General features: G+C 38.2%; 2 protein-coding genes and 1 long non-coding RNA gene across 5 annotated transcripts; 1 reads left to right on the forward strand and 2 right to left on the reverse strand.

Annotated features, from left to right (window-relative positions):
* Positions 1 to 1069: 1069 nt before the first annotated feature.
* On the reverse strand, positions 1070 to 10912 carry LOC126870261 (uncharacterized). 3 transcript variants are annotated; one of them, XM_050627800.1, is made up of 4 exons: positions 10827 to 10912; positions 10224 to 10343; positions 1828 to 1899; positions 1070 to 1749 (listed from the first exon to the last, which is right to left on the reverse strand). In XM_050627800.1, the coding sequence occupies exons 1-4, from the start codon at positions 10872 to 10874 to the stop codon at positions 1675 to 1677; spliced, it is 315 nt and encodes a 104-aa protein (XP_050483757.1). In that variant the 5' UTR covers positions 10875 to 10912; the 3' UTR covers positions 1070 to 1674. The 3 variants fall into 3 exon arrangements, 2 of the variants coding, with proteins under 2 accessions (XP_050483757.1, XP_050483758.1); XM_050627801.1 differs by lacking the exons at positions 10224 to 10343; positions 10827 to 10912 and adding an exon at positions 9649 to 10202 and having other exon boundaries at positions 1074 to 1749; XR_007691249.1 differs by lacking the exons at positions 10224 to 10343; positions 10827 to 10912 and adding an exon at positions 1973 to 3428 and having other exon boundaries at positions 1075 to 1749.
* On the forward strand, positions 4599 to 9301 carry LOC126870246 (uncharacterized). The gene is given in 2 exon segments (XM_050627763.1): positions 4599 to 6839; positions 6841 to 9301. Coding segments are annotated over 2 exon segments (3639 nt in total). The 5' UTR covers positions 4599 to 5508; the 3' UTR covers positions 9149 to 9301.
* A 117-nt stretch (positions 10913 to 11029) lies between the features above and the next one.
* Positions 11030 to 12522, reverse strand: LOC126870267 (uncharacterized). Its single transcript, XR_007691258.1, has 5 exons — positions 12500 to 12522; positions 12299 to 12411; positions 11992 to 12074; positions 11490 to 11588; positions 11030 to 11379 (listed from the first exon to the last, which is right to left on the reverse strand). It is a non-coding gene; the product is annotated as an uncharacterized LOC126870267 (long non-coding RNA).
* Positions 12523 to 21942: the final 9420 nt, after the last annotated feature.

The following is a 21942-nucleotide window of genomic DNA, read 5'->3' on the forward strand; positions in this document are numbered from 1 at the left end:
CTGCATTTGTTTGTTATATTCTCGCTGGAGACATCGAGAAGGTTCCAATCGTTGTTGCTAGGCAATATCTGTCAAAAGTTTGTTGTATACTTGTTACGACGCCTAAAACATCTGCACGCCAGCCCGCGCGACCGGACAACAACCGACCTGCGTAACGGCACTTCGACCCTCAATAAACCTAAGGACCCACCATAACTTTCACTTCCCTGCATTGTTTCGCCATATGTCTTCAATCCGATTGTCTTGAAGAATTGCTAAAGCCTAAAAATATGCTCGAAACACAGTCGGTTTTAGAGGTGTCCTTGGGTTTATTAGTCGCCTTTAAAACACGGAGAAAGCGAGTATGCACCCATTAGGAAAATCCGAATAGCCCTGTAATAAAACAGGCTAGGTTTTTCTCACACACACAGTCATTTACGCACCACGATGGTAGAAGACTCCCTACTCATCCCTTCGTGCAGTAGTGCAGCATGACCAATCGACACCGCGGTTCGTTACCCTCACTTTTCCTAACGAAAGTGGGACCAACGAATCCGCGTTCTTTAGGCACAGGGGCACACCCACACCGAACTTTTCTTCCGTATTAAAAAAAGAGCGACAAACAGTCTACCAACTAACGCCTAACGCGGCAGTCTACACATATCGCGAGAGTCGCATACTTCACGCAAATCTTTTTGTAACTAAGTGTTTGGAAATATATACTTTATAATACTGTGAATCCCAGTGTTATACCAACTCAATCACCCCTTATTATCTCAACGGAAATCAGGGGATCGATCAATTCGTGGCGTCGATTGTTATAATCGTAACGGGGATTTACGACCCCCGTTGACGTTTCTCCTAGCGACTACGTCTCCCCGCGATTGGTCGAACAAACAATACTCTTTGAAAACATCGAGAAACATCCAAACGCCGATACTAGGCAATTTCTGTCTGGAGATTGATTCCAAATACAACGTGTCCCATAATATCAGCATCTCTAAAGTACAATTCTATGTGATTTCTAGGGAGAACAATACAGCCGATCCACACCTTCATCAGGCAAAACGTTTATCCCGTGACTGTGGCTACGTTCGACGACCAGTTGTCACCTCGAACCCACTTTCGCTTTTCACAAATGTCAAACAATTACAGATGACAATTACTTAATTACAGTTATGATAAAATCTAGGCTAAAGCATTAGAAGGCTTCCTCAAAATTGCATAGGGAAGGCTCCGGTTTTCATTTCATCTCCGATATATATATATATATATATATTGAACACAAAACAAAATACATCTAAAAATAATAATAATAAGGAACATCAAACAGTGTACCAACGAAATTGAAGCAGCTACACTAAATCAAAATCGTAGCAAGGAGCTCCGGGACAAAGTTCGCTGAACTCACGCATACACCAATAACGCACAACAGGGGAAATTCCCTTTCACCCAGAAGCATGGTAACGAAGATATGCCTCCAAAACCTCTCCGGGAATTTCATTTGCAAAACGAACTTTCACACAACGATCGGTATCAACGATTTCAACCAGAGGGGGTTCCCACTCCAATACGACGGTCTCTGCATCGAAGAAACTCTCATCAAAAGTAACCAAATCGTCAAAGCTCAATTTCGACACGGCCTCGGCACCAATGTTGAATAGTTCCTCCAACCACTCTGATACTTGTGGTTTATCACAGGGCCGCAATGCGTTTGATGGGTCTTCCCGAGTCGCTCATGGGTTCTTCGGAATCCCTCTTTCGCTTGCGCTGAAAACAATACAGTATATTTTAAATAAAACAAAACAGAACGAATCAAGCGGACTAAAAACAAGACTAAATACGTACCAGGGAAGTCTGGATAGGAACCTCTGATGGAAATGACTCCGCAAACATAGTTCGAACGACGATTGCCGAAGCCTAGGGAAATAACAAAAAGGAAAAACGATCAAAATCACAAAAACAACCATAATATGAAAACATTCAAACTTACGCAAAACGACTCGAAAGAGGACGTCCTTGTTATGGGAGAGCAGCGGAATTGTGCGTGTTGCCCGAGCAAACATTGAAATGATAATGATGCTGCAGCCACCAGCCCTTCCACGCGCCGAAGAAACACCGGTAATTCCCACGGTACAGCACGTGGAAGTCTTTCGCGGAAAGGACTAGATCAGCGTGGAATGCTTCAAATCTCCTAGACGCTAGCTCAGCAGAAACACAGGACCGATAAAAACTAAGTCGAAATACGGAACTTACATTTTGTCACGTACGATTCCAAGAAACCCAAACTGCAACATCCCGATTCCCACGGAAGCCTACCCCCAGCGGACCACCACCCCGTGGGGGATGGTATTATAAATAAGCGAAGCAACATAGAGCAGCATTCATTCTTTACGGCTCATTAATTTGGTGTTCGTTCTTTATTATTGCGATCTTCGGTTCATTATTATTTTGTTACTACGTTCGTTATTGCGCTCATCATTGCGTTTAGAAATTTTGTATAGTATTTTGCGTTTCGGGGTATTTAGTTTTCCGGTAAAGAAAAGAGAGTCGCGATTAAGTAAAAGAAAATTTTATCTTTGAAGTCCTCATTTCATCGCTTAGACACAAACGCGCATTGTAATTGCGGTATTAATCCAGTTAGTAAATTGTCCAGTCTGTATCGAAATAGATAAATAAAGTAAAAGTTGATAGAAAACTATATTCGAGTTCAAGTAATAAACCCAACAAAACTTCGACGACCACCGGAGCAGCTGAGGTAATGGCACCAGACAGCACCTACTCCTCAAGGTAAGAAAATTAATTTTGAAAATTTCCTTCTTCTCTGATAATCTCGTTGCCCTCGAGAATCGAATTAGAACTTCCTATCATTGATCTCGTTCTATTTTCGTGAACGGTTTTGAAGATAGAATCATTGTTTAAACTTTAAACAAAGGAGTTGTCCGCTGTGTCGGCTTGTGCGAACGGTGTTTTCAGCTACTGAAACATCCACTGATCTTCGCATTCTTCCTCCCACTGTTGGTAAAATATTACCCGTCTTTGGGCAAGGCTTGCGAAATCACACGAGTCCCACACAGAGAGGATCGTTAGAATCATCCTCGATTATTAAACTCAAAATGCAAGAAAATCGTGGTAACAGAATCCATCGTAGTAAATGAATTGAGTTTCGGTTCTAACGGCAAACTACTACAGCGAAATTAAAAGAGACGAAGAAGTCAAACGTAAAAATAAATTTATATAAAACAACGAAAAATCTCACATTCCTATCCAATCCAGCAACGCTAAAATATATATATATAGCTAATAAAATATATATGGGTAATAAGCTAAACAATTCTACATTCAAATAAAAATCCGTTCAACGAGGAAAAATATTTATTGTACCCAGCTTTAATCCTCTCCCGTGCTAGTATCCCTGCGCATAGCAGGTTAGCCGAAAAGTGCGGAGGTATAAATATATATATATATATATTTTAAATATGATATCTATTTCATGTTTGTTAAATATATGTATTTTAATTCTATGTTTCCTCCTTTTTAATTGATTATATATATATTTTTACATTTGTAGTTGCGCACATTTTTATTAAAGAAAAGCGTTAACAATATGTTTTCATGATTCATTTCTCGCGCCTGACTTCCATTAATCCTTAATATTCCTGTCGCCGTGACGCGTGTAAATCTAACATGGCTGCTCATAAATGTCATCAGCAAAGTTATAGTAACGGGTCTTTAAATTTTGTTTAATATCGAAGTAATTGTCTGCCGCTCGTTTTCCTTATTCTACCGCAATTAAACATTTACTTATTAATACTGCTTTAAAGTATTGTTCGTGTGAATATACGCATATATATATATATATATATATATATATATATATATATATATATATATATATATTGTAATATCGTGATATAATGTGTTTACAAAGAGTGGACAATAGAGATGTTAATCAGACAGAAAAAGACGATTGTTGTTGGGACAAAGACTGTTTGTCTGTTTGAAGGACTTTAGTTAGCTAAACCTTAAGATTTATAACGGGCCCTCGGGCTAGCCGAACATGTACTGCGGAGACGCATCGACATCTGGCAATCATCTTACTCGAAGAATAGGGTCTGCACGTGGCGAGCCACGGGACAGAAACCGTTGGAATGTTTACTGTCGCGTGTCGCCACAAATATTTCTTTTAAGGAGAGCTATAGAATTACTTCATACCTTTGTTAGGCAAAGCGTTCATCCCGTGACCGCGGCTACGTTCGGCGACTGACTGTCGCCTCGAGCCCAAGCTCACTATCACAATTCTCGAATAATTACAATCGGGTTGAATAACTACAATTGTTCAATTACAGCTATAGTAGACTCTAGGTTACAATGTTGCGGGGTTATCCAAAATTCCAAAGGCTCCGGTGTTCTTTCATCTCCGACATATATATATATTGTAATATCGTGATATAATGTGTTTACAAAGAGTGGACAATAGAGATGTTAATCAGACAGAAAAAGACGATTGTTGTTCAACCTGAACTATTCACGCCAAATGTACAGAAAACAGCGCAATCCACACTCTCTCGGCAACGCCACTCGCAACCTCCGTCTCCACGAGGGGCGAGTCCATGGGGCGAGCCACGAAGGAACGATACGCCGAATCGCCCAAGAGTACAGGCGGCAATCGGGCGACCGGCGCCGACGGCAACAAACAGAACAAGGGCAGCCACCCACGCGAGATCGACTCCACCACCCATAACGAGAGACAGAGCGAACGCAATGCCGACTATAAGATCGAACGAACAACCACTAAATACTGTGGGGGAGTCATCCCACAACCAAACAAGGTCACAGACAGAGAATCCAGAATCTCAAGACAAAAGGGAAAGAGTGAAGCACAAGCAACCGGCGAAGGAAAATCATCAGGAGTTGAATTCAGATTCGGAAGGCGACCTCTCCGAATTATTTCAGTAAAATTTAACGATTCCCCAACGACCCCAACTGCACGAATAGTTTCCCCAAATCTAAAAACTAAGACGAGTTTATTATTAGACTCTGGATCGGAAATCAATATTATCAAGAAACCTGCTTTACCCGATTCAGCCATCATCGACGAGTAGGAATCAATCGAAGTGCGAGGAATTACGGCAACGAGCCTGGTCTCCCTAGGGCAGACGGTAATACAGGTTGCGGGCCATCCGGTTGTTTTTCATGTAGTCGATGATTCATTGCTAATCGATCAAGACGGAATCCTAGGATCCGAATTTTTTGCAGGTTGTAAGGCTCGTTTAGATTATGAGGGAAAACATATCAGATGGGGAAATATTTATATTCCCTTCGATAGTAAAGAAAAAATAATTATACCGAAGCGAAGTTCAATAACGTGTTCAATTAATATCGCTAATCCAGAGATAAAAGAGGGATTTATTCCAAGAATCGAGCCGAGCAAGGGAATCTATTTTGGAAATGCAGTTGTGAGGAATCATAAAGGAAAAGGCTATATAAGAGTAATAAATACTACTTCAAGAGATTACAATACCGACGATGGTAATTAAGGAATTTGAAAATCCCTCCCCGCTTCCTAGGACAGCGTGTAATACAGTTCTAAAATCGAAGGAAAGTAGATACGAAAAAATAAATGAGTTACTACGACTCGAACACTTGAACGAAGAAGAAAAGGAAAATGTTAAAAAATTGATTCGTAATAATCAAGATAGGTTTCATATTCCAGGAGATATATTGGAAGCAACCGATGTTCTAGAACATAGAATAATTACTACGGATAATATACCAATCAATACCAAACAGTATCGATATCCACCAATACATCGAGAAGAGATAAATCGACAGATTCAAGAATTACTAGATACGGACGTAGTGGAACCATCAATATCTCCATATAACTCCCCGTTATGGATCGTACCCAAAAAACCCGATTCTCAAGGAAATAAACGCTGGAGATTAGTTATCGATTATAGAAAATTGAACGATAAAACGAAAGGCGATGCCTGCCCACTACCCAACATTACAGAAATATTGGATCAATTAGGAAGTGCAAAATATTTTTCCACGTTTGACTTAGCATCAGGCTTTCACCAGATCCGTATGTCACAGGAAGATGCCCACAAAACTGCATTTTCGACACCATACGGACATTTTCAATTCAAAAGAATGCCCTTTGGATTAAAAAATGCCCCAGCAACATTTCAACGTTTGATGAACTCAGTATTATCTGGTCTGCAAGGAATAGAACTATTCGTCTATCTGGATGACATAGTGATTTATTCCAGGTCTCTCCAAGAACACGAAATTAAATTTAATAAATTAATGGAAAGACTGAGGACAGCTAAATTACGATTACAACCTGATAAGTGCGAATTTTTACGACACGAGGTGAATTATTTAGGACATATAATTAGTGAGGATGGCGTGAAACCCGACCCAAAGAAAGTCGAAGCCGTATCAAAATTTCCACGACCAAAGAAGGCGAAAAATATCAAACAATTTCTGGGACTAGCAAGATATTACAGAAGATTTATACCCGATTTCTCCAAGGTCGCGAAACCATTGACACAACTACTAAAGAAAGATACTCCCTTTAAATGGACAGAAAATCAAGAAAATGCATTCAATAATTTAAAGACAGCGTTAATGACGAAACCCATTCTACAATATCCAGACTTTTCTAAACCCTTTAACCTTACCACAGACGCATCAGGATATGCAATAAGCGGTGTACTGAGTCAAGGGCCAATTGAAAAAGATTTACCGATTGCGTATGCCTCAAGACTATTAAATTCCGCCGAACAAAATTACTCTACCATAGAAAAAGAGTGTCTGGCAATTGTTTACAGCGCAATGCACTTCCGACCGTATCTTTACCATCGTAACCGATCATAAACCTTTAGTGTGGATGCATTCTATCAAAGATCCTACTTCAAGAATTTGGAAATGGAAATTAAAATTATCGGACTTTGAATTTGATATTGTATACAAAGAAGGCAGGGCGAACGCAAACGCAGACGCATTATCTAGGAACCCTCCGGAAGTTTGTTTACCAATCAGAAAGAGAGAGGAAGTCTCACCGATTCGCTATCCTGTCTCAAAAAGATTCGAAATAGATACGTCAACGGAAGACTCTCCCATATTCGAAGCCAAACCACGCGTCTTACCTCAATCCACTGATCTTACAAAACAAGGAAAAATTTCTACTCGAAAGCATCTTACACTGGAAGAAACATCCGTAAAATATTTTGACGAAGCACTAACCGAACTCGATGTAAACACAAATAGAAAAATAACTGATCAAGGAAAAAGGCGCATGGACACAACAGGCGAAGAAGAACCCTCCGCCGTAATTCCAGAACTAACTCCACAACGAGAAAAGGATACGCATGTCTCAAAAAGATTTAAACTGGATACGTCAACCGAAGATTCTCCCATATTCGAAGCTAAACCACACGTCTTGCCTCAATCCAGTGATTCTAAAAATCAAGGAAAGGGTTTTACCCGAAAACATTTTACAATAGAAGAAACCCCTATAAAATATTTAGACCAAGCATTAGCAGAAATCGATGTAAGTACAGATAGGGAAATAACCAATCGAGAAAAAGAAGACACGGATACAACAAGCGAAAAAGAGACCTCCACTGTAATTCCAGAACTAATTCAACAACAAGAAAAGGACACAAGACCTACGATAATTGCGGAACTAAAAATTTCAGAAACCAGAGACTCAATTGCGAGAGTAAATGACCATAAAGTAGTATTTATAGATATACATGGCAATCCGATAGATAAAGGAGCCTTAGAAATGAAGGAAACGGGAAAATTGCCTCACTATGAAGATTTAATGTTAGAAAAAGCAAGATTGAATTACGATTCTGGAAAATACATTGTATTCCTACCGATAAAGGAAAATAGAAATATTCCAATAACACCAGAAAATTTATTAAACTCGCTAAGGTCTCTATTAGACGTAGTAAATGAAAAACAGTTAAATTCGTTTAGCATTAGCAAAGGAAACTTGGAGGAAATACCCTGGCGATATACAATCAGAAAATTAAAGGAAATGTTTATGGAAAAAACCTTAACCATCACCATTTGCACCAGGGAAGTAATTACCCCACCTGTGGAAGCGCGGAACAACATAATACGGGAAAAACATGAATCAAGCGTAGCAGGACACAAAGGAATTACAAAAACTTATCAAAGAATACGACAACACTACTATTGGGAAAATATGAAAAAGGAAATTCAAGATTACGTAAGAACATGTAAGGAATGTCAATTGAAGAAACTCACAAGAATAAAAGCAAAACAACCAATGGTACTTACAGACACACCAGGTAAAGCGTTCGATAAGATTAGTATGGATATTGTAGGTCCATTACCAAAAACTCAAAAGGGAAATGAATATATATTAACTATCCAAGATTTATTAACAAAATACTCAATCGGGATTCCACTAGGAGGAATCTCTTCAGCCGAGATAGCGGACGCTTTTGTAAAGCGATTTATTTGTCGTTTCGGGTCACCGAGAGCTATTCTCACTGATCAAGGAACGAACTTTACATCATCACTAATGAAGAAAGTAGCAAAGAGATTCCGCATCAAACAATATACTACGACGGCATATCATCCACAAAGTAACGGTTCAATCGAAAGATCTCACCACGTGCTGATAGAATATCTCAAATTATACATTGAAAATTCCAAAAATTGGGACGAATGGGTAGAATTAGCTATGTTTTCCTATAATACCTCTGTACACGAAGGAACGAAATTCTCCCCGCACGAATTAGTTTTTGGACATCTAGCCAGAGAACCTACTGGTGAAGTAATAATCGAAGAGAACATGGAACCAACTTACGCAGAATATCTCGAAGATCTGTTCGATAAAATTAACACCGTACAACGAATGGCGAGAGAAAATTTGATAAAATCCAAACTAAGGTCAAAAGAATATTACGACCGACGAATCAACCCCCAAGATTTTAAAATAGGAGATTCGATATATTTACTAAAAGAACCCAGTAAAGGAAAATTCTCCGATCAATATACTGGACCATACAAAGTGCTAGAAATCTTGCAGAACCAAAACGTCAAGATCGAAGTAAAAGGGATTCCGCGAACGGTGCACTTAAACAAGTTAAAACTAGCGCATAATCGAAATAAGCAATGAATAAAGCGATTTCAGTGGGCAACGTAGTGCAGTAGTGTATGTTGTAGTGCTGTTCGTCGAATAATACAGATATCGAACACCTAAAAGGAAAAAGGAAAATTATTATATGAGTTTCAATTATTGCTTAATTATAAAACGTGTTAACTCAATGAATAACTAGTGAAAGTGAAAGTTACCTTGTGAACAAGTGATCAACATACAAGAAGGTGTACGTGCAAGTATAGGTTATGGATCGTTGTTCGTGGTACATAATGTACGACAGCTACCTAAAATAAGTGAATAAATTAGTTTCAATTGTCTCGGTGTAAAATACAAGGTTACTAAATGTTATAACTATATTGTGGATAAATCAAAAGGAGGTGTGACACTGTTCGTCGAATAATACAGATAGCGAAAACCTAAAAGAAAAAAGGAAAAATTATTATGTGTACTCCAATTATTGTTTGAATATAAAACGTGTTGATTCAATAAATAATTAAAAGAGTGAAAGTGAAAGTTACCTTGTGAACAAATAATCATCATACAAGAAGGTTTACGTGCAAAATAGGTTATGGATCTCTGTTTGCGGAACACCATGTACCAGCTGAAAATAAATGAACAAATTAACTTCAATTGCCTTAATGCAAAATACAACAGTACTAAATGTTATAACAATACTGTGGAAGCATGGCACTGTTCATCGAACAACACAGGTAGCGGAAACCTGAAAAGAAAAGAAGTTTATTACGAGTGCTCCAATTACTGTTTGAATGTAAAACGTGTTAGTTCAAAGAATAACTAAAACAGTGGAAGTGCAACTTACCTCGTGAACAATTAATCACCATACAAGGAAGTGTACATGCATGAATGTCGCAGATCAACAAGAAGAAATAAAATAGCCGATAAGTGTAGAAAGTGGTTAGAAAATAATTAAGATAGATTAATTGAAAGTAAAAGGTTATTTTATTATGTATTAATCTACGTAGTATTGTTATATTATTATATCTAACATGTAGAAGCGGATTTTGTAATGCACAATAGCGGTCGCACACACAATGCATTATACACATATTAAATTAAATAAATTAAACAGTACCTTTATAATCACAGATATAAGACGATTGAAGGCAACCGTAGTAAGTATCCAAGGCATATCGAAGAATCGGATGATGTGGGAATTATCCAGGTAAGTGACGCAGCATCGAAAGAATAGAATCTGAAGAATTACAGACAATGTTAATCTAACAAATAGATTTTAATCACTAATAAGAAAACTAATTCATATCATACACAAAATAATAACAAGTAGCAAGTACAAGCAATAATAAATTAATAGGGAAAATAAGAAAGGTCAATAAACACAGGAATAGGTTAGAAGTTAATCAAGATAGACTAACTAAATATTAACAACATGACTGAACTCGGTGCAAAAGAATAAAGTTATGCTACACAAAATAACTAGTAACACAATACACAAAAACATTAACTAAATTAAACAAGACTTATATAAATGCAAGTCACGTATAATCAAAACAATGACTATTGAAATTCGGTAACAACACAATCCATGCTATCACATTAAAGTAGCACACGGTATTGACACACACAATATCATGAAACACAAAACAATATTACAGAAACACTACTAGATAAAATTATAATGATTAACAATTAATTAGCTATTTCAACAACACGCTACTGTTGACATTAAACCAACGCCATACCAAAGAGACACGCGAGCGGCCATGTTGAAAAATTCGTCGCGCGCACATATACATAATAGCCAATACAATGTAATACATCATAATAGCAATGTTAGGTACTGAAAAAAAAAAATATAATAAAAAAAAAGAAAAAAGAGAGAGAGATAAGGAAAATATATATAATAAACAACAACTAACATAATCATAACACATTATATATATTATACTACATACAGGGGTACAGTATTCGTACAAAGGGTCCGAACGAAACTTATAAAAATTATAAAATATATATATTAACTGTTTTCGTATGTATGTACAGAACAGGTGGCGAGTTCATCAACCCTAACATAGAGGACCCAGACGGGCCCGTACCCGCATTCAATCTGGAAGCGACGGAGGATGTTCAGTCTTGCCTCTGTGTTCGGTTGATACGTTCCGTCTACCATTTAGATAACGGTCATCTTTGTCAAGACTGTTTCGATAACTTAGATCCAGACGAACAGGACCTATGTGACGACCCACCCACTCATTTCATATGCGGAGTATCTGCAAGAACACGAATATCATACTGTCGTATGTGTGATATAAACCTAGCGGACCTACAACCCGCTATATCATGCCTCCAATGCATGATCGTTTACACTAATCTAACTCACCTTGAAAGAAACCTTTTAGCTCAAGGAATAGCAATCTGCGCCGTAGAACTATAAAGCACTTGTATGCTACGCACAAAACCAAATACTGATGCTATCCACCTGTAAACAAACAACATTTATAACTATGCATATAATTTTCACTTATATTTACCAATATATATATATACACGCATGTTGTAAAGTAGGCGATATCTATGATACTCACTTCCATTGATAATGCAAGTGACTCGTAAAATAAGTCGTCATATTTACCATTACACACACACACACACACACACACACACACACACACACACACACACACACACACACACACACACACACACACACACACACACACACACACACACACACACACATACATACATACATACATAGATATATATATATATATATATATATATATTCAAAGACAAGCTATATTTGTAATATCTATTCCTATTAATGATATATATACTTATATATTTATAACAATAAAACAAATCTCATCTATACTACTTACCAATACGTATGCATATATGTATATAATTATAACCCAGGTAGCATTCATGATATTTATTTTCACCGATAACATGTACGTAAAACCTAAAATAAAACAAGGTCTTAACAATAAAAAAAAAGGGAGAAAAAAAAAAGAAAAAAGAGAGAAAAAAAAACAAAAAAAGAAATATACATATAAATATAAAATTTTTTCTTTTCTATATATATATATTAATAAAAGGTTATTCTTATTTCCAATAAACTCGAGAGTAAGAAACAATTTAATAAATTGTTAATAAGAAGATGAATCGCCTGGTCATCGTACTTACCCTCATCAAAATAGCATACGGCCTGGTAGGATATGACTGCAATGGCAACCACCTCAACGTTACCACTATCTCTCTAAACTCCATCGGGGACTGCAGCATACAGCCTGCGATGACTGAAACCCAAGATATTTATATTCAACTACTCTCAGAATTCGAATTTACCAGCGTAAGGCAATGTAAATAACTCGAATTATATATTACTGTGGCATGCACTCCCACACGTCGGCAGTGCATAACGGATTCGCCGAATACCTCCATGAAACAACCGCCCAACAATCTGCAAGGATGCACCAAGACGGCACGTTTTCACTCGGACCACAAAACCTTATAGTTGGTCTAAAGGATAATGCAACAGAAACAAGGTCGCTTGTCCTAGCCGGCAAGTTAACAGACGACGGCAGCTGCCAGGGAACACAGTATGTAGACCCATACGGGAGCGGGGAAAAGGTCGTCGTACAAGCAACAGTGAGGATAAGTATAAAATCAGCAGTCGTGCCAGTACGGATCGAGGCGAACAAAATTCTACTGAAATCAGGAACGGTATGTACCTTTAGCGAAGGAAACTGTCTAGACGCTGAAGACGGATACACTTATTGGCAACCACAACCACCCTCACCATGCAAATTTGATCAGTACGATGTGCTATATGAAGGAATTGCTACAAAGATCCAGGAAATAAAAACCAACAGGGAATCAGCACAACCAGTTTACGCACTAACAACGCAGGAAGTAACATTTGCATTGACTAAAACTGGAGAACAGTCACTGTATGGATATACCCTACTATCCACTGAACACCCCAAATTGTTCCTGTTAGAAACGACAAGAGGAAATACGTTTATCTCCAAAAGCAAGACAGCAGTCGAAAACTTGGACATATTCGCATACGTCAACTCAAAATTCATTTACGTAGAGAAACATATTAAACGACAAATGACAACATTATACCATGATATACTGACACAAAGATGTACCACGCAAAAGAAACTAATAGAGAATGCTTTAAGCTTAGCAATCTTACTGCCCGATGAATTTGCATACACCATAACCAAAACCCCAGGACACATGGCTCTGATCGCAGGAGAAGCAGTCCATATAGTCAAATGCATTCCGGTACAAGTAAAAGTACGATATACAACAGAATGCTACTCGGAGCTACCCGTTCGGCAAGGGAATCGCGCCGCATTTTTAACGCCAAAAACATACATCCTAACGCAACACGGAAACCACAGAGAATGTAGCACGGTACTACCTACGCTATACAATATCGACGGACTCTGGCACAAATTCATACCAAAAACCATGGAAACAATTGCACCACAGGAACTCCGCCCGGACGTGCGCCAAACGTGGCAATATTCAGCACCATCGTCGTTGGCAACGAGCGGAATATATACCCAAAAAGACCTCGACGCACTACGGGACCACGTCATGTTCCCGGCAGAAAAATCTGCAGTCTTGAACACATTGGCCAGAGGAGCAACAGGAAAAACAATCGTCCCTGGAACAGTAAACATCTTGGGAATGATGGACGAAAACACATTAACGACAATAGCGAAAAATACCGTATCAAGCTTATGGACTGGTTTTATGGAATTTGGAACTGTCAGTGCAGCAATATATGGAATACTTGTAATATTTAAACTAATCAAGATGATAATAAATATAGCCATACACGGATACCAGTTACGTGAAACTTACGGATGTGGAATCGCCCTATTAGGAGCAATATGCGGCTCAGTCACCCACCTGCTACTATACCTCAAAAGAAGACGAAATATCGATGATCAAACAGCACAACCTCAAGGGATATCGATAACACCGGTAGTCACTCAATAACCAACGCCATCTACGTCCGCCTTGAGCGAACTCAGAGACACCATCAGTCAAATTTCCTTTGGAAATTTGAACTCCAAGGGCGGGGGTGTCACGTCCCGCGCTCCGCACGTGCCGTAACAAGAACAAGAACACTATTCTATACAAAACGCGCGAATAAAGATTTGAATGCACAAACGAACACACGGCGCTACGAAACTAAAGGAAGGATTAACAAAGCGAGGGCGACTAATAAATCCAATCAGTATAAAATAAAATAAATGAAACCAGCTAATGGATTGAACGAGTTACGAACCAAACAAATAAACCAGGAAATAAGAATAACTACAAAAAGGGAAATAATTGAAACGCCAGGAATACATGTATATATAAATATATTTTAATCAATCAACTTGGAGGATTACATATAAATATAAACATATATGCTAGACATGTAATAAACTAGTAAATATTAGAGTTAGTGCTTATAATACTATGCAACAAATACAATATTATCAATTTATGAAATATAAGTATATACGAAGTTAAAACTTAATAGTCTAACGAATACATAAAAGATACAATATTGTATTATTATTAAAGAAATAAAAGTTACATTGTCAGAAACATATATATATGTGTGCGCATTCTATTAAACAGATACATACTTGAAACTAGCCTACGTTCCGGTAAAGAATTATAAAATAAGAACTACATTACAAAACATGCATGTCTATATATAAATATATAAATTATATTCTAAACTAAACTACTATTAATGTATGCTCTTTCTACATTATTGATTCAAATCGACAATCTAAAATACATACTTAAAACTAGCCTACGTTCCGGTAAAGAGTTATAAAATAAGAACTACGCTACGAAACATGCATGTCTCTATACAAACATATAAAAATCTATATTCTAAACTACTACTAATCTATGTGCATTCTACAATCTAAGATACATACTTAAAACTAGCCTACATGCCGGTAAAACATTATAAAATAAGAATTACATTATGAAACATGCATGTCTCTATATAAACATATAAATAATCTATTTTTATAAACTAAAACTACTATTAATAATCTACAAAAGAAATAGAACACACAACGCAACACTTGGGACTAAGCGACAACCTGTCGATAGCCCAACGCTCAAAATAATTAACACCGCAACGATTTGAGGAATTACATACAGAAATTCTACCATCAAACACAAATATGTAAACACACATTAAACGCACAATAATCTAGAAACAAAACCTTCAATACTATGTTGTCACAATACAAGATATATATGTATATATGAAATCAAATGATTGACACATAACCTCAAATACACAACACTATATCGCTAAAGAATCTGAATGAAAATCACTTTGCCAGAAATATATACATATATACGTGTGCGTGTGCGTGTTTTCTCTTATTAAAAGAAGTTAATATAAAATAAATAATTAACATTTTATTTCGTATGAATACTACACGGCCAGGAGAAATATGCATATAAATACGTATATAAATATATATATATATATATATATATATATATATATATGTGTGTGTGCGTATGTTTTATATTATCAAATACTCTATAAAATAAACTACTCAAAACAATAAATAACGCAATCGAAGAATTACAAAACATTAGCCATATTGAAATGACACACAACATAAACATATATATATATATACGTATATTCACACGAATAATACTATTGTCACTTTAAAACAATATTAATAAATAAATGTTCTAATTGCGGTAGAATAAGGGAAAACGAGCGACAGACGGAAAATCACTTCGATATCAAACAAAACTAAAGACCCGTCACTATAACCTTACTAATGACATTTATGAGCAGCCATGTTAGATTTACACGCGTCATGGCGACAGGAATATTAGGGATTAATGGAAGTCAGGCGCGAGAAACAAATCGTCAAAACACATTGTTAACACTTTTCTTTAATAAATTCTATGCGCAACTACAATTGTAAAAAAATATATATATATATAATTAATTAAAAAGGGAGAAATATAAAATTAAATAAATACACATATATTTAACAAACATAAAATAGATAACCTAACACTATCACATTTAAAATGTATATATATATATATATATATTGAACACAAAACAAAATACATCTAAAAAATAATAATAATACGGAACATCAAACAGCGAACCAACGAAATTGAAGCAGCTACACTAAATCAAAATAGTAGCAAGGAGCTCCGGGACAAAGTTCGCTGAACTCACGCATACACCAATACGCACAACAGGGGAAATTCCCTTTCTCCCAGAAGCATGGCGACGAAGATGTGCCTCCAAAACTTCTCCGGGAATTTCATTTGCAAAACGACTGGATAGATAGATTTACAAAAGGACTAGATCAGCGTGGAATGCTTCAAATCTCCTAGACGCTAGCTCAGCAGAAACACAGGACCGATAAAAGCTAAGTCGAAATACGGAATTTACATTTTGTCACGTACGATTCCAAGAAACCTAAACTGCAACATCCCGATTCCCACGGAAGCCTACCCCCAGCGGACCACCACCCCGTGGGGGATGGTATTATAAATAAGCGAAGCAACATAGAGCAGCATTCATTCTTTACGGCTCATTAATTTGGTGTTCGTTCTTTATTATTGCGATCTTCGGTTCATTATTATTTTGTTACTACGTTCGTTATTGCGCTCATCATTGCGTTTAGAAATTTTGTATAGTATTTTGCGTTTCGGGGTATTTAGTTTTCCGGTAAAGAAAAGAGAGTCGCGATTAAGTAAAAGAAAATTTTATCTTTGAAGTCCTCATTTCATCGCTTAGACACAAACGCGCATTGTAATTGCGGTATTAATCCAGTTAGTAAATTGTCCAGTCTGTATCGAAATAGATAAATAAAGTAAAAGTTGATAGAAAACTATATTCGAGTTCAAGTAATAAACCCAACAAAACTTCGACGACCACCGGAGCAGCTGAGGTAATGGCACCAGACAGCACCTACTCCTCAAGGTAAGAAAATTAATTTTGAAAATTTCCTTCTTCTCTGATAATCTCGTTGCCCTCGAGAATCGAATTAGAACTTCCTATCATTGATCTCGTTCTATTTTCGTGAACGGTTTTGAAGATAGAATCATTGTTTAAACTTTAAACAAAGGAGTTGTCCGCTGTGTCGGCTTGTGCGAACGGTGTTTTCAGCTACTGAAACATCCACTGATCTTCGCATTCTTCCTCCCACTGTTGGTAAAATATTACCCGTCTTTGGGCAAGGCTTGCGAAATCACACGAGTCCCACACAGAGAGGATCGTTAGAATCATCCTCGATTATTAAACTCAAAATGCAAGAAAATCGTGGTAACAGAATCCATCGTAGTAAATGAATTGAGTTTCGGTTCTAACGGCAAACTACTACAGCGAAATTAAAAGAGACGAAGAAGTCAAACGTAAAAATAAATTTATATAAAACAACGAAAAATCTCACATTCCTATCCAATCCAGCAACGCTAAAATATATATATATAGCTAATAAAATATATATGGGTAATAAGCTAAACAATTCTACATTCAAATAAAAATCCGTTCAACGAGGAAAAATATTTATTGTACCCAGCTTTAATCCTCTCCCGTGCTAGTATCCCTGCGCATAGCAGGTTAGCCGAAAAGTGCGGAGGTATAAATATATATATATATATATTTTAAATATGATATCTATTTCATGTTTGTTAAATATATGTATTTTAATTCTATGTTTCCTCCTTTTTAATTGATTATATATATATTTTTACATTTGTAGTTGCGCACATTTTTATTAAAGAAAAGCGTTAACAATATGTTTTCATGATTCATTTCTCGCGCCTGACTTCCATTAATCCTTAATATTCCTGTCGCCGTGACGCGTGTAAATCTAACATGGCTGCTCATAAATGTCATCAGCAAAGTTATAGTAACGGGTCTTTAAATTTTGTTTAATATCGAAGTAATTGTCTGCCGCTCGTTTTCCTTATTCTACCGCAATTAAACATTTACTTATTAATACTGCTTTAAAGTATTGTTCGTGTGAATATACGCATATATATATATATATATATATATATATATATATATATATATATATATATATATATATATATATATTGTAATATCGTGATATAATGTGTTTACAAAGAGTGGACAATAGAGATGTTAATCAGACAGAAAAAGACGATTGTTGTTCAACCTGAACTATTCACGCCAAATGTACAGAAAACAGCGCAATCCACACTCTCTCGGCAACGCCACTCGCAACCTCCGTCTCCGCTCAATTCGCACTCTGCTTCTCGACTCGCACTCTGCTTTTCGACTAACGCTCTGGCCGTTGCCGCATTCTGTTGTCTTTTTCCTAGGCCCACCGCACACGTGTTCTGCAGGCGCTCGTGGCCAGGGTCACGTAGGTCTTTTCCACGAAACTATGCACTTGAAAAGACCGATGACACATTGATGGGCCCGACGACGCCTCGGCTCTCGCGACATTGTTCATAGTTCGCCCGATATTTCTTAGGCCTTTCGTCCACGATACTACACTCGGCCATCCTGCAATAACATCTGCCCTCAGATGTTGCCTTCTATCTCGCTGTCATCAGATGCGTCACTTTCGGCGTTTAGGACCCAAGGTTTCATAAAATCGAGGTGTGTGCGGGTCCTTCCTTCGGTACTGCTTCGCACGCTTTCTTCTTTTCTTGTAACTTCGACGATTCTCCTCTTGAGTTGCGGCGATCTTCTTCTTCGCGTCCTCACGTAGCTCGCGACGTTGTTCTTCAAACCTCGCGGCCCACTCTTCGTCGATCAGCTTTCTAATCTTCGCCTCTTCCCTGACTTGCATTTCGACCCCGACCAGTAGCTGGAAAGGAGTCTTCCCTGTGCTTCTGTTTACGGTGGAATTCAGGTATTTCTGAACCTGGTCGACATGCTGCCCGTTCCCCCTCGGCGCCAGTCTTCGCGGTCTTCGCGCTACCGGTTTGTCGCTTTTCAGAACTATTTTCGCGGTTATCCCGACGTCTCTCTTCTTCTCCGGCCTATACCCTTTAATAATATCCCGAATCGCTTCACGATAATGCGGTTCCTGTACGTGTGTTAGGTCTGTTTCGTCAGTCTGTTCTACTACGTTAATTCTAAACACATCCGACACGTCTTTGTTAGTCTGTTCGTCAAGCCGCAAGAAAGTCACTTCGCCCCGTTTAACCCGTAACTCTACCTGATCCAGAAAATCAGTGCCTAACAACAGGCCGTGCTTCGTCAATATTTTGTTTGAAATAACGTGCAAAGTGATTGGCAGTTTACACCCATCAACCGTCATTACCTTAATGAATTCACCCCAGGTCTCATTGCCAGCGGAACCAAAACCGTCGAACTTAAACTTGCATTTACCTAGCGGTGGTGACCCTAACCTCGCATACTCGTCTGATCGGATGAACGTGAGATCACTACCCGTATCCACTAATGCCACAAACCTACAGTCATCTATCGCCACTTCTTTCACATACTTCCCTTTTTCGGATCTTGACACTACGCAAGTCTCTTTCGGTCGTGCCGTACACCTCGCTGCAATATGTCCAAATCCGCTGCACTCGAAACACCTAACACCTTCTCCCCTCTCCGGACACTTAACACTTAGATGATCCTCACTATCGCAAATGAAGCATCTTCTTTTCTTCATTGCGTCTACAGATTGACTGGGCTTCCCGTTCTTCTGGGTTTTAGCCGGCTTCACAATCGACTTTGCTCTGCGACTCTTCTGCTCTTCGTACGTCACTAACCTCTTCCTCAACTCTTTGATTGACGTAGCGCCGTACAATATAGCCTTATTGTTCTCGTCGTCTATTATTCCATCCACTATGTATTCCACCTTTGCTTCCTCCTCCATGTCCACATGGCTGGCTATTTCGAGCATGCGGTACATGTAAGCCAAACATGCTTCATCACTCTCCTTTTTTGTTTCTTCAAGTTTCTGATGTACTTGCCTACTGTTGACTTTCCTCGAAAATTCTTTCACTAGCCCCCTCTTCAACTCATGCCAAGTCCTGGCATGACACTCGAAGCTCGCAAATATTTTCGCTGATCCCTTCAGCAGCTTCCTGGCATAGACTGCCTTCTGCCCATCCGACCACATGCACGTATCAGCGACTTCCTCGAACGACTCGAACCATCGTTCGACATTTTCACCTCTGTTGCCACTAAACGACTCTAATGCATCTTCGACGTCTCTAAAACTCAGTGTCGAACCAACGCATGTCCTTCGACAACATTCGTCACGATCCTGATACACCCTTCGCGTATCTCTCTTGTATCCTCTTGCGTTTTTCTTGTCATCTTCATCCTCACTTTCGTCGTCGCTTTCTTCTTCCGACGATATGTCGTTACCATCCATGGCCGCTTGTAGCCGTGTGCGTAATTCTACTTTTCTTCCCGTCGTTTTTAAACCCAAACTAGCGAGGCGCTCCTTCAACTCCTTCGTATTCATTTTCTCTACATCTTCATCTTCGTTACAATCACGCTCAGCTCTCTGTACATTTTCTAAATCTCGTTGACCGGTTAGCTCTTCACCGCCCGTCGATCCCTTACGATACGATTGTCCAGCCCTACACGCCCGATTCAGCCTTGCAATCAGCACTGACCTCGCACCCGATATAGGGAGGTTCATTCGCGCGAGCTTACTCCTCAGCTCCTCCAGCGTCGAACCCTCTTCACCCGACAATCGTTCGTTCCCGACGTTTGCCATTTTTCACACTACACGAACTTAAACCGTCAACGATATCGTCTTTTACCGCACCGCGTACCGGTAAATTCACAACTAGCTCGAATAGCTCTGTTAAACCGTTTCGTTTTCTGTCTTGTCCAATCCCGGCTGAGCCCCGAAAAATATGTAATATCGTGATATAACGTGTTTACAAAGAGTGGACAATAGAGATGTTAATCAGACAGAAAAAGACGATTGTTGTTCAACCTGAACTATTCACGCCAAACGTACAGAAAACAGCGCAATCCACACTCTCTTGGCAACGCCACTCGCAACCTCCGTCTCCGCTCAACTCGCACTCTGCTTCTCGACTAACGCTCTGGCCGTTGCCGCATTCTGTTGTCTTTTTCCTAGGCCCACCGCACACGTGTTCTGCAGGCGCTCGTGGCCAGGGTCACGTAGGTCTTTTCCACGAAACTATGCACTTGAAAAGACCGATGACACATTGATGGGCCCGACGATGCCTCGGCTCTCGCGACATTGTTCATAGTTCGCCCGATATTTCTTAGGCCTTTCGTCCACGATACTACAATATATATATTTTATGTTGTGTGTTTGTAATTCTTCGATTGCGTTATTTATTGTTTTGAGTAGTTTATTTTATAGAGTATTGGATAATGGAAAACATACGCGCACACATGCATATATATATATATATATATATATATATACGTATTCATATGCATATTTTCTTGGCGGTGTAGTATTCATACGAAATGAAATGTCGATTATTTATTTATCCTTTACCGGAATGTAGGCTAGTTTTAAGTATGTATCTTAGATTATCGGTTTGATAGAATTAGCACACGTATATATATTTCTGACAACGTAACCTTCATTTATCTAATAATAATACGATATTCTATGTTTTATGTATTCGTTAAACTATTAGTTTTCGACATCATGTATACTTATATTTTATAATTTGATAATTTTGTATTTATTGCATAGTGTTGGAAGCACTGCCTCTAATATTCACTAGGTTATTACATGTTCGGCATATATGTTTTATACTTATATGTAACTCTCCAAATTGATTGATTGAAATAC

The sequence above is a fragment of the Bombus huntii genome, chromosome 10, assembly GCF_024542735.1.
Source record: "Bombus huntii isolate Logan2020A chromosome 10, iyBomHunt1.1, whole genome shotgun sequence".
NCBI classification, from domain to species: Eukaryota; Metazoa; Arthropoda; class Insecta; order Hymenoptera; family Apidae; genus Bombus; species Bombus huntii.